Source organism: Nothobranchius furzeri, chromosome 1, assembly GCF_043380555.1.
Source record: "Nothobranchius furzeri strain GRZ-AD chromosome 1, NfurGRZ-RIMD1, whole genome shotgun sequence".
NCBI classification, from domain to species: domain Eukaryota; kingdom Metazoa; phylum Chordata; class Actinopteri; order Cyprinodontiformes; family Nothobranchiidae; genus Nothobranchius; species Nothobranchius furzeri.
The window spans coordinates 32270029-32286653 of record NC_091741.1 but is presented as its reverse complement, the minus strand read 5'-3'; the positions used below and the strand labels follow the sequence as shown (position 1 = coordinate 32286653).

Genomic DNA, 16625 nt, shown 5'->3' with positions numbered 1-16625 from the left:
GTAGAAGTAGAAATTACTGTTTACAACATGGCATTCCAGCATTTTTAACAGCGTCCTCGTCTTTTCCGACAGTGCGAGCTATTTCTCTCACAGAATTATTAACAACATGTTGATCACGGTGATCTCTGAGAGCTGAATCATACAAATGTCTGTATTTACGAACCTCTGCCGTACTAGTTCTTGCCGGTCCGCCATGTTTTTCTGCATCCGACCGTCCGCGTGGTTAGAAGTTTTCCGAGGTGCGCGTTGCGGAAATTCTGGGCCGTGCGGAGGCGCGGCGGAGGGGCGTGGTTGTTAAAATGACGCAACTTTTCCGCGCGGAGCCGTGCGGTCCTCGCGGACGCGTCAAGCATAAACCAACCTTAACTTAGCACCTCGCTACTTGTCTGAGCTCATTCACCCTTACGTCCCTACAAGATCCCTCCGATTAGCGGACCAGCACCTCCTCCATGTCCCTAGCTCCCGCTTTAAGTCCCGCGGGGAGCGCGCCTTTTCAGTTTGTGCACCGAAGCTCTGGAACCACTCGCCCCTCCTGATCAGACTCTCGTCCTCTCTTTCCCTTTTTAAGTCTCGTTTAAAAACTCACTTTTACTCTCTGGCTTTTCCTTCAGGCTAACTTATTCTCTTTCTCCTTTTCTTTTCTATTTGAATTACTTGATTTTAATGGTTTTAGTTTTTATTTTTGATTGTTTTTATTGTGTTTTTGTTCAGCACTTTGTTCGGCTCTCATGCCGTGTTTAAATGTGCTGTATAAATACACTTGCTATGGTATGGTAAGGTTTTATTGCAGAGTTTGCATGGGATTTCGTAAACGGCTCCACATTTTTGTCCAGCTGATATTTTGTCTTTTGGGTGCACTAGTCTGTTTCTAACTGTTGTGTATGGCTTTGTTGGTGTGTTTATGTTGTGTTTTTTCATTGTTGCTCTTATTTTTTCTGTTATGCCTCTGATGTATGGTAGGGTTATCACTGGTTCTGGTTCTTGTCTTTCTGGGTTTCTGGTTCTTTGCTTTGGTTGTTTTTTCTTTCTATTGTTGTTGTTTTCCTTTGTTTATTGCCCATGTCGGGTATCTGCAGGTCTTTAAAGCGTGTTGTATGTGTTTGTCCTCTTGTTTACGGTCTCTCTCTTCTGTTACCATGTTTGCTCGGTGATATAATGTTCTGATTACAGACATGTTGTGTATGGTGGGGTGTTCTGATGTCCATAATAGATATTGGTCTGTGTGTGTTGGTTTCCTGTATGTGTTTATGTTTAGGGTCCCGTCGGTCTGTCTGGTGATTTTCATGTCCATAAATGCTATGCTGCCTTCTGTTTCTGACTCATAAGTGAATTTTATGTTGCCCGTGTCGTCAATATTGTTTAAGTGTTGTGTTAGTGTTTCTGTTTGTCCTGTTGGTATGATTTCCAGTATGTCGTCCACGTAGCGTTTCCATAGTTTTATTTTGCAGTTTGGGGGGGCGGTGGCTATGGCTTTCTGCTCCAGGTCTTCCATGAAAAACTGGCACAGGGTGGCTGATAACGGGTTACCCATGGCGAAGCCTTCCAGTTGTTTGTATATTGTGTTATCGTATGTGAAGTAAGTGGAGTTAGCTACCAGTCCTATCAGTTGTGCTATGTCATCTGCTGTGAGGTTTGTCCTTTTGTGTAAAGTCTTGTCTTGTCTGATTCTGTTAACTACTATGTCTATGGTTTTTTGGGTTGGTGTTTTTGTGAACAGGGATGTGACGTCATGTGAGATGAGTATGTCGTTGTCTTCTATTGTAATTTCCTTTAGTTCTTTTGCCAGTTCTATACTATTTTTGCAGTGTTGGTCTGTATTTCCTAATAACGGGCTGATGATTCTGCTGATATCTTTTGCCATGTTGTATGTTGGTGTACCTATGCTGTCAACTATTGGTCTAAGTGGTGTTTTGTTTGTGTATTTTTGGTGTTCCATATATTCTTGGTGTTATGTTTGCTGTGGGAATCCAGTGTTTGTACATTTTTTCTGTTATTTTGCCTTTTTCGTGCAGTGGCTTCAGTCATTTTTTCATGTTTTTCTTAATGTTTTCTGTTGGATCTTTTTTAAGTATTTCATATGTATTTTTGTCCTCTAGCATCCGTTTCATCTGTTGTTTATATTTTTCTCTGTCCATAACTACTGTGGTTCTTCCTTTATCTGCCGGTAGAATAATTATCTGTTCATTTTTGGATAAAGCTGTCATGGCTGATTGTTCTTCTTTTGTAATATTGCTGTGTTGAATTTGGCTGTTTTTTAATATCCCAACTACGTTATTTCTGAGTTCTGCTTTCTTTCCCTCATCTGTGATCTGTTGACATGCTAGTTCTGTTGCTACGATAAATTCATCATATGGTATTTCTTTTGGTGTGACTGCGAAGTTTAAACCTTTCTTTAATATGCTCTCTTCTGCTTCTGTTAGTTTGTATTGTGAAATATTACATACCCATGAGTTTGGTGTGGAGTTGCCTTGTATTTCTCCCCTCTTTTTCTTGTTTATGAGTCTGTTTAACTTCTTTATGTGTCTTTCTTTCACTTTTATGAACTCTTGTTCCTGTTTTTCCATCATGTGTCCTTTAATTAGTTCCTCCATTTGTTTATCAAGTTTGTAATTCCTTTTCAAGTCCAGGTGTCCTCTTTCCAGTTCGTCCTCCACACGCCTCTGTTTGGTTATGACGTTCCTTATCCTCTCCTTGAGCAGTGCTCTCTGTGCTCTTTCTATTATGTTCTGTGCTGTCTGGGTCCGGATCGGTGTTTTCAGCTGTAGGCTTGTGGGTGTGATGTTTTCGTCCCGGCATCTTAAACAGAAGCGACGGTGGTTTCTTAGACGTGCGCGTTTCTGGTGTAATCGTTCCAAACGGCGGAAGTCCTTCGTTCCTTGTTGTCCGTATTTCTCTTTGAACGTCTTAGGTGTGTTCTTGCTGTGTCGTGGTTCTAATTTCATGCAGTCGTTCTTTTTAAAACACAGAAACAGTTTTGTTTACCTGTTTTGTCGCGACGTTTCGTCTGCGGCTGCAGACTTCGTCAGGCTGACGCTGATGGTGGCGTCACTTCCTTCTCCGTTTATCCGTGGGCAGCAGAGGACGTTGTCGCCCTCTGCTGCCCACTCTTTTAATAATAATAATAATAATAATAATAATAATGATAATAATTTTACTTACCGAAAAAAATGAAGTGGAGACTCCTTGGACGCTCTCTTAGTGCAATTAATGCCACAGCAAGTCATTTTGTCCAACAATTGCACAAATAATATCCAAACAAGAATACACACACACAGAGACTCAAAATCCCGGAGCAGTTTCCAGGCCAGACCGAGGCTCTACTGAGGCCTTTCCACGGAGCTAGCTCTGTGGTCACGTGGGTCTGATGCTCATTAATTATACAGAATTTTAGGCTTTTAATACACTTAAACAGAAGAGTGAGAAAAACATTCACCCCCCTCAGAGTTGTCATGAGTGTAAACTAGATCATTTAAACCAAAAACATGTTCTGGTACCAGGCTGTAAACATGTTTATTTCTGCTGTGAAATTGGTATTTTTAACATGGGAGTCAATGAGGATTTGCTCGCTTCTGACACCAGCCCCTAGTGGATGAGGGTGGAACTGCAGTTTTTGGTACTTCCGGGATTGCTTCAATGTTTGAGCTGCATTGTGGGGTCCTGGTCTGTCTGTCTGTCTACACCTAAGATCTGATTGGAAACTTAAATATTGTTTCTGTTCAGCACTGAAGCTTTGAGGAGTTCCTGCATGTAGTTTGACCTCCACAACTGGTTCTAGTTTCAGGATGATGGACTCCATGAGAACTCAGTTGGTCAGCGCCATTCATCTGCAGGAGATGGAGGTGCCTTCAGAGGTGGAGCTGCAGGAAAAAGCTGCTGAGACCCCAATGGGTGGAGCCACCACCACCACCACCAACAACATCAGTGAGTTTAACAGAAACCATTTTAAATGCTTCCCCTTCCACCCTCTGAAACGGGTCCGGACCTACACCAGGAGACCACTAAGGCTGGACGCAAAGACCTTCTGAAGATTTTTGGAAGTTGTTTCAAAGCAAGTGTTACGAATGAAAGGGGTCAATTCTTCACCATCTAATTAACACACCACAGGGTTTCCCCCAGAAAATGAGTTATAAAGCGCTGGGGGACACCCTGCACCATAACCTTTCATACACATTGAAGGCTGCACCATCAGTCGGGGCCGGACGCCCAAAACAACCCTTTGCCAACTTATTGTTCCTCACTGGAGACGTAACCGTTTCCCTCAAGGTCTCCTGCTATATCTGTGGACAATCCAGACATCAGCAGTCTTCACTCTGAACAAGTGAAGACTCCACGATGTTACAGTTATACGTAAAATAATCAGATGTGATGGATGAACAAGATGTTTAAATCAGATGTTTGAATAATCTGTGCTTAAATCCATGAATTTAAAATGAATCTTGTTCTAACAACGATCCATTTACATCACAGATGAGTGTGTGTTTGATTTAACACGTTAATCGTTGTTTACACGCATACACATCACAATAAGATACTCATTAAGGTTAAAACATCTTTGTATCTGAGGAGGGCGTGGCTTTCTGACGGATGTTGGTAAAAACTCAGAAACGTGTCAAATTCTGATTGGCCAAACTCGACCAGACATCATAACAAAGTAGTTTAATAAACAAGAATTACTTCCTGATTCATTCAGTTTCCAGCTGACTCCCGGTTCAGCCAAATCGGGAACAAGCGTCTTCGAGACTTCTCTTTTGACATACAGTCAACAGCCTCTCTGCACGCTGCAAGCTGACACAGCCAAACGGTTCTTTTAAGAGCCAAACATCCACCTTAGACGCTGACAAGCATTCCAGCTTCTCGTTGTGACTCAGAGACATCTCAAGACCGGACGGGTTGTATTGGAGCTAACCTACGAGCTTCGGGTACCTTGAGGTCGAGGTTCAACCGATCTCAGACAGTCCGACAGACCAAAATTTATAACAAAACAATCATCTGGTAGAATCCATCCGCCCTGCGGAGAAAACCTATTTCGGCCACTTGTATCCGTGATCTCGTTCTTTCGGTCACTACCCAAAGCTCATGACCATAGGTGAGGGTAGGAACGTAGATCCACCGGAAAATCGAGAGCTTCACCTTCTGACTCAGCTCTCTCTTTACCACGACAGACCGGTACAACGCCCGCATCACTGCAGATGCAGCACCGATCCACCTATCAAATCTCACGCTCCAGTTTTCCCTCACTGGTGAACAAGACCCTGTTGGGGTTATTAGGAGCGAACAATTAGTAAGCTTCAACTTACTTTTGGATTCTTCAATAAATTCTGTAAATATGTAAATATTTACTGATTTATTAATTAACTAACATATTCTTAGATATACGGGGCACCATTCCCCTTTAACCGGGGAAAAATTGAATCCAAAACTCTTATCAGTCTTTCTTGAAGTTCGTAGAATCCTTGGAGCAGAGACTTCTCTTCGACACAACAAAGCTACTGGAGACGAAAATCTGAATTTTATAACGTTTAATTAACAATTTGTCAAATGAATAAACAGTGGCATAAATGACTAATAACCATGTGATATAATAAAAGGATGTATATTCAAAATAATGTTCAAGGTGTTTTGTGTGTATGTATGTGTGTGTGTTTCTAAAATGGAGTCTGTATGCAAGATGGCTGACCCCTTTGTCTGGCTAAAGTGTGGGTGGCAACTTGCACTTTAACTTCCAAGGCACTTAGAATCATCAGTAACTTAACCTTAAATTCACTCAAAACATTTCAAAGGATCATGAAACAACACAAAGGATTAATCACGAATAATATCTTTTAGTTTAACCACGTGGCCAAGCAGAAAACATTTAAAGATACCAAACAATGATCAATAAGCAGTTTATTTGTTCAAAATGACCCGAAGGACGTGTTTTGGGAGCGAAAGAGGAAAACACGAAGCTACTTTTTAAGCAATAGCGCGGTTTTATTGCTTATTCTGGACTATAGAGGAAACGGGAGAAGAAAAGGAGAGAGAGAAATGAGTTTTCTGATCACCAGAAGAGCGAGGCGTCCCCCGCTGTTATGATTTGACGGTTCTCCGTTTTTCTCCGCAGTTTTCAGCGTCATCCGTCGGTTTGATGCTTTCTCCGTTGTTTGGCTCCACGAGTGTTTCTCCACGGGCTGGACACAAAGAGAACGAAGTTTCTTTTGTGCTGAGTTTGACAACTTACAGCGTCTCTGAGAGCTGGATGGAGCTCCGCTCGTTCCCAGTCAGGTCCCGATGATGGTGGAGTGGTTTCCAGCGGTTGCGTGGCTCAACTTGGGCACTTAGAGCTTCCGCGTGCTCAAGTTGTCGGAGCGTTCGACAAGCGTGTCCTTACCGCCAGGTATCCTGGGCAAAAGAACGAGGTTTCTTTGTCTCATTCATGATTTATAGTCTTTGAAGTCGCGGGAAAGCTGTCCAAGCTCCCGCCTCCCGCAGATCGTGTTTCTGGTATTAGGCGGTGACGTCATCACAATGCTTCCGTGTGCAAAGCATCATGGGAAATGAAGTTTCTTGGCGCTGATGTGATTATTTGCTTTTCAGAGCAATTTAAGCACAGTCATTTTGGAGAAAATCACTGCATAGTAATTTCCTCATGAGGTCAGACCCTCAACATTCCCCCTTTTGGTTTCTGGGATCGCGCCCAAAGCTCGATCGTCGGAAGCACAGGTGGGTTTGTCCCTTAGGACGTTGGTCTCCTTTGACGCCTTTGTCTTTGGTCTTTGTCTTGGATCCTGGCGCCTTTGGTCTTTGCCTTTGTCTTGGATCCTGGTCAGGCACAAAACAAAAGAGGATAGGAAACGGGATAGTCCCCAACGCGCATAACGAGAAGAAGCCACTCACGCAAGTGGTACGCAATGATGATGTCGTCCATGCGAGAGGTAGTAGTGTAGAAGGAGGAAGGTCGGTGGGCGGTTAACTCCACGAGGGGACACAAAGGCATCTCACCGCCGGCCATACAGTTCAGTTTATGGAGCACGCGGTGATGTACGAGGTCCATAGTTCGCAAACGCGCATTGACCTATGTGGTCCCAAGATTCCCCCCTTTTTGGTCCAAAGGGTGGATCAGGACAGTCTTTGGGCTAAAACAAGGACCATAAAACTAAGAGGTACTACAATGTGCTGGTGCGTCAGACAGAGTCATTGACAGACTGAGCTGGGCCGGCACATAACCACTAGTTAATATGTGACCAAGTACGAAACAAAATACAGAAAACCCAAAAAAAAAACATATAACATCCAAGAAAATTCATAGCAACCTTGAGGTCTCATAAAATACATTCTTAGGTCATACAGTCAGTGTGTAGCTTATAAAGAATGTGACATACTGCAACACTCAGATAAATATGTGAGGTAGACTAAAATGAGAACTACTCTTAGGGTTACAGAATAACAAAGAAAATGTTGCTCACCCCCTTTAGACAGGTGTGGTACATTCACGCTTGGAGTCTCCCCGAACGCGGTTACGAGGCACACCGTAGGTGAGCAAGTGCATCTTATCTTGGAGTTTCTTAACACGCCTGTAGGCGGAATAAGCAATCACGGCCGTGATGGGCCATCCCATCCCCAGGGCGACCAATGTGCAGATTAAGGTGGTATAATCTGTGTCAATGTAGCGTCTTGGGTATCTATTCATGGGCGTCAAAGTAAGTTCACGCGGGGTTTGTGTGAACTTAACAAATTTGGTTCCTTCAATCAGTAATTGTTGGTCAATTTCTAAATCGAAGGCAAAGTTATAACCCTGGAAAGCGTCCATGATCTCAATCTCTGAGTCATGCTGTTCGAGGTTGAGGTGATGGAGTGTCAGGTTTCTAGTTCAAAGTGGAAATGCCTACCGTCCTTTCAAATACCAAAGTTCAGCATCGACTTAAACCTATAGATGTGAGGTGTCACAATTATGGGAACATGTAACAGGAAACCGAGTTCTAATTTTCTGCATCAACGCGACTGGGAATTGCACTACCTAGGCTGTACGCTAGGTGGATTTGTGAAAGGTGCACAGTAGAGGGGTAGCAGCTGTCAAGCTAACTTTGAGCAGGTCCAGTGGTACCAAGTACGGGGAAATACGACTTTCAACCAAGCTGTCCAGCGTGGAACTTACTTCCCTGAGCAGGTCCTGCATCAAATCTCTCACCACTCGTGTGTACACAATATCCTGATGTATGGTTTCAGACAAAGTCTTGATTGCACGTAGAGATTCATTAATCAGAGCCTAGTATAGGTACCAGAGTACCCTGTAAGGTTTTAGTAGGTACGTCCTGTTAGCGGTCTAGGAAGGAGTTTCTCTTGGTTAGTGAAAGGGATGGCGGGGGGGGGGGGGGGGGGGGGGGGGGGCTGGTTCTTTGTCGGTTAGTACATGTTAGTGGGTTAAACGTGCACTTTCCCCCCCTTTCCATTTCCATGTATAGAACTATGTGGAGACTACGTCTACCTCCTGCGGGGAGTCTGGTCTCTGTACCCGCGGGGATGGTTTGATGTAGGGTTTGATTTGGTTCGCACGCACCCATTTGTAGACAGGCTCCTGTCTCGCTTTGGTGATGCGTAACCTGTATGCAACTGGAGAGAGTTTTGCCACAATCTCAAATGGTCCTGACCAGCAGGGCAGGAACTTCTTAGGTTTGCGTGCCGGTTGGGCGAACAGAAAGTAGAATACTTTGTCACCCACCTCGTATTCGCGGCTGGTTGTCTTTTGGTCGTAGTAGGCTTTAGCGCCTTCTACGTTGGTCTCCAGTTTCTTCTGAGCGTGCGCGAACGTAGCTCTGAGGTGTGTTTTCAAGTCTGCCACATACTGATGAGCGGTATAGGCAGTGGCAACACTGACATCCTCTGGGTGATACAGGAGGTGCAGTGGTAGAGTCATCAGTCTGCCGGTCATCATCTCAAAGGGCGTAACCCCCGTGGATCGCTGGGGAGTGGACCGTATGGCCATCAGGACCAGAGGGAGCTTGACGTCCCAGTCCTTCCCAGTGGAGCAGACGTACTTTTTGAGCATAGAGACGACCGTGCGGTTCATCCGTTCGACCTGTCCGGATGACTGTGGGTGATAGGGGAGGTGGAATCTCACTTCCACTCCCAGAAGTTCAAACAGGGACGTCATTACACTGGATGTGAAATGAGTTCCCCGGTCAGAGTCAATGCAGAGTGGAAGTCCCCATCGACTGAAAACGTGGTTAATCAGCAGTACAGCGGTTGTGACGGCTGTATCGTTTGGCGCTGGAAGGCACTCAACCCACTTTGTGAAACTGCAAGTTACAGTTAGCATATATTTGTTTCCTCTTGCCGATTTGGGAACCGGTCCAACCCAGTCGATCTGCAGGTGGGACCAAGGGAAGGTTATTCCCCTGCGTTGCAGTGGTGCTCTAGCAAGCGGCTGGGAGGGTTGAAACTGGGCACAGATGAGGCAGCTTTGGACATAGCTGTGTACATCCTTGGACATCGATGGCCAATATGCTACTTCTGTCAGTGACGCGAGGGTAGCGTTTGCTCCGCGGTGACCTCCGACCGGAGCGTCGTGGGCGTAGGCAAGCATTACTCCTCTGTGGTCGAGTGGAACAACCCAGCGCGGCGGGCTGTGGTCGTCACGCATGTAAACTAACAAATCGTTTTGTAGTTTCAGATGCGTGAGTTGACGATGCAGGTTTACCAAATCTTGGCTTGCGCCAATAGGTGGTGATGGTTGTTTAGACATCGAGCCCTTTTGGAGAAGCTCGCGGATGAGCTTCAGGTCAGGATCTTGTTCCTGCATGGTGACTAGGTCCGCGTCATGTGGTTGTCTGCCTAGAAACACGGGTACCTCAACGGTCCGAGGTTCGTCTGCCTGTTTAGCATGGCGACGAGTAATCGCGCAGACCTCGTGAACGGCCTTGGGTGGAAGCCACTCGCCTTTGAATTCCCAGCAGGTTCCCTGGTCAGCACCGAGCTTAGCAAGGCGGTCAGCTTCGTCATTACCATCTTTCTCCGGACCTAGGGTCCTGGAGTGACCTTTGACCTTTTTCCAGTAGACCATTATGCCTTTCTCAGTGGTGAGCAGATCACACGCTAGGAATAACTCCGAGTGTTTCACGTCTCTGTTCCTGGCATTTTTCATGTTGTTCTCCTTCCACATGGGGAAGTGAGAAATGAAGCTGTGTCTAGCGTAGTTTGAATCTGAGCAAAGGACGATTTGAGTGATGTCCAAGGCTGCCGCCTGCTGGAGGGTTATCAACACTGCAGCAATTTTGGCGTACTGACTAGACTTTTGGCCCAACCGGTAGTGATTTGGTTGCTTAGTGTCACAGTCCACCCAAACGACTCCAACCCCAGCATGGAGCTGGCCTTCGTGAAGGTAGGCGCATCCATCAGTGTAAACTTTCGGAAGCCCTTGGCAAACATTCTCATCAAAGTAGCGATGATTGGATGCGGTTGGGTAGACTGCGGCAGGTGTGTCCAGGGGGCCCAAGACGGAGTCAGAGTCACAGTGCTGGCAGCCTGCTAGCCCTTGTCCTAGCGCTAGCTTGGTGTTCTGACCATACTTGACCTCAATGTTGTATCCTTGGAGCACCATCATCCACGTCGCAATGCGGCTGTTTGACACTCTTCCTTCGCGCAGTCGCTGGCTGTTTAGGAAGGTGACAGGCTGATGACACGTTTCAATGATCACTTTCTGTCCACCGATGTAACTACGAAAGTGTTCGACGGCCCAGACTGTAGAGAGGAGAGCTCTCTCGCAGTCTGAGAACTGGAGTTCCACCTTGCTCAGAGGCTTGCTGGCGTATGCCACAACTCTCATGTCCTGGTCGTGTTTCTGCTTCAAAGCAGCGCTCAGACAGTGAGAGGAGAAAGTAGCCTCTATGTAGAACTCTTTATCCTTGTCTGGGTAAGCCAGACAGGGTGCGGACGCCAACTTCTGTTTTAGGAACTGGAAGGAGAGTTCTTGGGGTCTGTCCCCCACGAAAGGTGTGTCGTTCCGAAGCAGCTCAGTGAGGGGCCTCGCTGTTTCAGCGTACTCCTCAATGAACTGCCTGGAGTAGTTGCAGACTCCGAGGAAGCTCCTGAGTTCAGTCAGGTTAGCTGGGGCTTTGATGTCCTGAATGGCTCTAATGCGTCCCGCTTGGGGCTCGACTCCATTAGGGCCAACCAGCAGTCCAACATACTCCACTTTGGTTCGACACCACTGTCCCTTGAGAATCGCCAATTTAGCTCCGGCGTCAGCGAGCTGTTGCAGCACGTGACGGAGTTCGGCCAGGTGCTCCTCGAAGGTTCGACTCCTCATCAAGATGTCATCGACATATATGAGGTTCCCTCTAGAAGCAGCATCTGACATGGCTTTGTGGAGGAAGATGTTGAACTCTGCAGGTGAGTTAGAGTAGCCAAAGGGGCAGCGGTTCCAAGTATATTGGCGATTTCCAAAGGAGAAAGCCAGTTTATACTGGTCCGCCGGCTCAACCTTCATGGTCCAGAAGCCGTTGGCTACGTCAACCGTAGAGAAGAAACGAGCATCTCTGACTCTGGCTAGCTCCTGATCTAAATGGATCATAGGCCACCTGGAGAGAGGTACTTGTTTGTTCAGTGCACGATAGTCTATGGTGAGACGCCATTTCCCAGTCGGTTTCAGAACCGGCCAGATGGGAGAGTTGTAAGTGGAGTTACAGTCTCTGATGATGTTTTTCTCCTTCAGCTGATCGAGGATCTCCTGGATCGACTCATAAGCAGCGAGGGGAATCTTGTACTGACGTACAAAAGTAGGAGGGGCATTCGGGTTCGTCGGAATGCGAACCGTGTGCAGGTTTGTGAGTCCACAGTCCAGGGAGTCCCTGGATAAGATGGACTGAAACTCATAGAACAGGCTTCTAAGCGCTGCTCTCTGCTCCTCTGACTCCAGCGCATCCGCTTTGTCAAGCTGCTGGCTGACTTCGGCCTCGAAGCCGTCATAAGGTTCAGAGGAGGAGGGTCTCTGGTGTTCCGGGCTTTCAACCGGTGACTCAGAGGGTTGAGTATTTATTGCAAAAACCGTTAGACACTGACCGCCGTCAGTATCTAAGGTTGCACTGCAAATGGGTTCCTCAGGAAGGGCTTCATGCCGCTTGATGGTAATCATTTGTGAAGGGAAAGTACTGAATGTGTCTGCACCAACCTGTCTGTTGAGCTCCAAGAAGTGTGGTGATGGCTGGAAGAAGGCTTGGGTGCCTGGCAGCTTCTGATGCTTCATCAGAGTCAGACGAACAGGCACTCCTTTGACCAGTGGGGGCAGAACCGTGCTGGCCTCAACCACTGCACGGCAGGCCTGTGGAATGGTCTGTCCGGACAGCAAGTGTTCAGGGCCTTCTGAGCGAGGCTCAGAGGATGGTGTGGCCCGGGCCCAAAGGACTTGATTGCAAGTGTCCAGCTGGGCACCGAGTCGAACCAGCAGATCTGCTCCAATGAGTGCAGGTGGATCAAGCTGTGGTATGATGCTGAATGTATGTGTGAGCTGTCTTGCTCCAAGTTGGATAGTCAGAGAGCAGACCTCTGGCGCTTTCAGGAGCCTCTGCGGCCAAGTAGGTGACAAGAGCCGATGGCTACGTGTCACACTGACCAGAAGGGGGTCCTTCTGACGCAGGTGTTCAAACGTCTGCTGGCTGATGGCTGACTTTTCAGACCAAAGAGCAAGGCGAGCATCTGAGATGTGGGTGCAGTTGATGGTAAGACCACCAACTATGTGTGGTGCATATGGCTGCAGGCTGACGTTCTTCAGCGAGCAGAGAAAAGATGAATGTGTGCGGAACGGAGTTCCAGGAGCGGTTTCATGCCTTTGCAGGCGGACATCGTCTGTGGGAGCTGTAGGGAGGGGCATGACCTTGGAACAAGGGTTTTGCTGCTCACTTATGCTGACTTCAAGAATGGAGGATGGTCGGCTGCTATCCGGGTTCCAGGGCTTAGGTGTGTCCACCTGGGCCCACAGTTGACCCTTCTGGCAGTCGATGAGGGGAGCTAGACGTTCAAGCAGGTCCTGACCAATGAGAAGTGGTTCAGTGTCTAGCTGGCAGACATAAAACGGGTGAACCAGAGTCATGTCTTGGAAGGTGATGTCCAGCCACGCCCGGTGAGTGATACACTCCCGGGTCTGGGTGTAGCTGGCGATTTTCAGGTCACAGGGTTCTACCTGGACTGGTTTCCCGAACGACTGCATGGTGTCAGACACGCGACGGAACAGTGTGGAGCACATCAGGGTGATTTCTGAGCCGGTATCCAGCAGAGCATCAACCTGTATGCATCCCCCTATGTTGGTGTCACAGTACAAACGGCGAGCATGATCATGGTTTGTTAAGTCACCAAGGAACTTCAGAAATTTAGTATCAGGTTTCTCTGGGGGGTAGATTTCAGGAGACTCCTGTGATCTACCAGTAGTGTTCCCCCAGCTGATCAGGTAGGTCCTGGCCACGCTGGGGGGTTGAGCCACGCCTAGTCATGCGGACGTTGGCTCCAGGTCTGGCTTCTTAGAAGAAGACTTTGGTGCAGGGGTCTCATCTGCAGATCTCAGCTGTTCCTTCTGTTTAGCTAGGAACTGCTGAAACATCTCCTGGAGGTCGGCTTTGATCAAGTACTCACCTGCGGACTTGCGTTCAGGACCTACCTGTAGGCGGCGCTCCTTAAACCTTCCACTGTTCCGACCTGCTTGCCGTTGGTTTTGGTTGGGCCACTTCCTGTCTGATTGTCCAGACCTAGGCGGCCAATCAGCACCCCCCTTCCCCTGTTGAGGAGATTGGGACTGCTCTCGCGGTTTAACAGGTCTAGGTTTAGCAGATTTTGGCTTAGTGGGTGGAGCTTCTGTGCCTTCGAGCTCCAAACGCGGCTCGGCGTCGGGAGCAAGGTGCATGACGCGGTGATGTGCGTCAGCCTTTTGGGGCTTTCCGCCGGCTTCCCAAGCCTGTTGAGCGTATCTCCTAATCTCCTGAGTTGTCAGTTTCTTCATCCGACAATACATTGAGACTTCGGAGCGAACACACTCGTGCAGGTTGTGAATGAACAGGGATCTGAAGGCAGGGTCTTCCTCGAGCCCAGGGCCGTTTCGACCTTGGAAATAAGCACTTTTGAGTCTGCGATAATACTCTCTGGGGGGTTCGTTCCTCCCGTGTTTGATGGAGAAGGCCCCCATTGTAGCTGACGCAGAGTCTGCATACGTGGCGTATTCATCTCTCAACGCTCGGCAGAGCGAGGAGTACCGATCACGAATGTCAGGTGGTAGAGTTTCCATGAAACCGTGCACCGTTCTAGATGTGGTTTTCCAAATTAGCTTGAGCTTTTCCCTTGAAGAGGGTGCTGGAAGATCAAGCAGACAACGTTCTATCTCCCTGAGATAATCGTCAACATTGGATTCATTGGTGTTAGGATCAAAGCGTTCTATGTCTTTAGCTAGCGATTCAATTTGACGTACACGGAGCCCTGACTCACGGTACGGCGCGTCATCCTCTGACTCTGACCCACGGTCTGTCTCAGAAGGCGCTGGATATCGCTGGTGTGCTCTGGGCTCCCAATGTTGACTCCTGGGGCCCAAATCGGGGTTCGGCATGCTGTGGCGGGCTGCTGGCACGTCACGTGGGTGTCTTGGGAGGTCCTCCTCCCGGGGCACGTCTGCGTAGTGCAGCCTGCATCTTTCAACTGGGGCTTCTGCGTAATACACTTTGTCCGGGTACGGACTGGCGTAGGATGCTTTGTCCTGCAGCTGGTTATCGGCATGCCGAGTACTGGAGTAGCTAGGATGGGTGGATGGTTGAGGTGCAGGTTGGGGTGCATAACCCCAATCGGCACCTTGCACCCTTCGTGGACTGGGGGAGCGGTCTAAATAGAGGTGCCGCTCAGCTGGTCGACTTCTCACTGATTGAGAAGGCTGTGAAGATGAGGGTGGTGGTCCAACCTGGGGTTCGAGGGCGAACTGCCCTCGGCCCCTAGGTGGTCCTGAATGCCCTAGTGTGTGTGTAGGGAACGGGGCCGAAGATTGGGACAGATAAGCTTCATCTCTCCCCTGCGGCGTGCGTCCGTCCAGAGAGTCCCACACCACATACTGTTGATTATCGTATGGAGACGTATCAGGAGGTAGCCTACCTTTACGGCGGGACGGCGGTCCCTCGCTACCTTGGGTGGAGGAAACCAATTGGTCTTTGGCGATCGTCCTGGGCGGACCCTGGTTGGCTTTGCCGGCTTGCTTTCGTACCGGTGTGGGAGAGCACTCTGGCTCAGCCTCAGAGTCACGGTGTTCCCCCCCTTCCCACTGTCTGTTGTCATCAGCAGAAGGGGGCGGGGTCTTCTCCCCATCTTCCCCAGAATCGGTGCTGTCTTCCTCCTCGTCATCCTTCTGCCTTCCATTTTGCTGCCTTTCAGCTAGCATGCTCTGGAGCTTCATGATCTCTCGATCATGTTGGAGTTCTCTCTGATAGAGGATCAAGGCTAACTTAGCTAAGTGAACCTGGATTGGTTTTGTACCATCCGGGTTTTCTATTTGATCAATTACAGCTTCTAGCTCGACGCTACGCTGTTCTTCAGTGAAATCCCTAGAAGGGTAGTCGGGTTCTCGAGCAACCGCGACCAGTTTGGACAATATTTGTCCAGAAAGTAGGCCAGGTTCATAGTCGTGGGCCGCAGCGCCACCTGGTTGCTGGGAGTTGGTCAGTTCACTACTCTGTCCCTCCATTTAACAACCGAACCAAAAATAGTCTAGTAGAGCTTCTGCAGATAGCTCAAGCTGCACCTTTTGGGCAGCAACTGCTAGCTTTGTAGCAGAAAAACACTAAATTAACCTTTGTGCGCACAGGTTTTAGCGTTTTAAGATTGCACGGAATGCCGTGACTGACGCTTAAAATACTATTCCTTTCAGTATTTTAGCACAAGCTGGTGCGTTGCCGTAGCAACGTCTTACAACACTTGCAGTGTTAAATATGCTAGTTATTCCTTCAGAATATTAGCAAACAGGGTGTTATCAGTCTTTGAGTGAAGGTTTCAGTTAGTTATAATAGCCACTGTGAGTTAAAGTCGCTAAATTAGCAGTTAATTTTAGCCTAAAAGGGTTAGTCAGAATTACTTACACACTGCACCTTTAATGAGGAACTGAATTGTAACCTAAAAGGTTAGCCAGAATTAATTACACGTTGCACCTTTGAGGAAAAACTGAATTTTTAACCTAAAAGGTCAACCAGAATTAATTTACACGTTGCACCTTTAAAGAAGCACTGAGTTACTGGTGAGAGTTCGATGCAGCTTCCTGCTCAGCGAAATCAGCACCACTCTGTTGCTGGTTCAAGGCTGAACAACTGATTATTTTTAATTCAAGCTCTTTGGATTTATTTGTTTGTTTGTGTCGGATAGAAATCTCTGTGTATCCAAGCCTCACGCGGGCTGCACCAATTAATGTTGGGGTTATTAGGAGCGAACAATTAGTAAGCTTCAACTTACTTTTGGATTCTTCAATAAATTCTGTAAATATGTAAATATTTACTGATTTATTAATTAATTAAGATATTCTTAGATATACGGGGCACCTTTAACCGGGGAAAAATTGAATCCAAAACTCTTATCAGTCTTTCTTGAAGTTCGTAGAATCCTTGGAGCAGAGACTTCTCTTCGACACAACAAAGCTACTGGAG

General features: G+C 47.6%; 1 protein-coding gene across 1 annotated transcript in view; it reads left to right on the top strand.

The window, feature by feature from the left end:
• The window catches only part of svopl (SVOP-like), a 70955-nt gene that overhangs the window by 22884 nt on the left and 31446 nt on the right, over positions 1–16625 (top strand). The window contains exon 2 of the mRNA XM_070554104.1: positions 3776–3921. Within this exon, the coding sequence (XP_070410205.1) occupies positions 3783–3921 (139 nt within the window). The 5' untranslated portion in view covers positions 3776–3782. The remainder of the gene's footprint in view (positions 1–3775; positions 3922–16625) is intronic.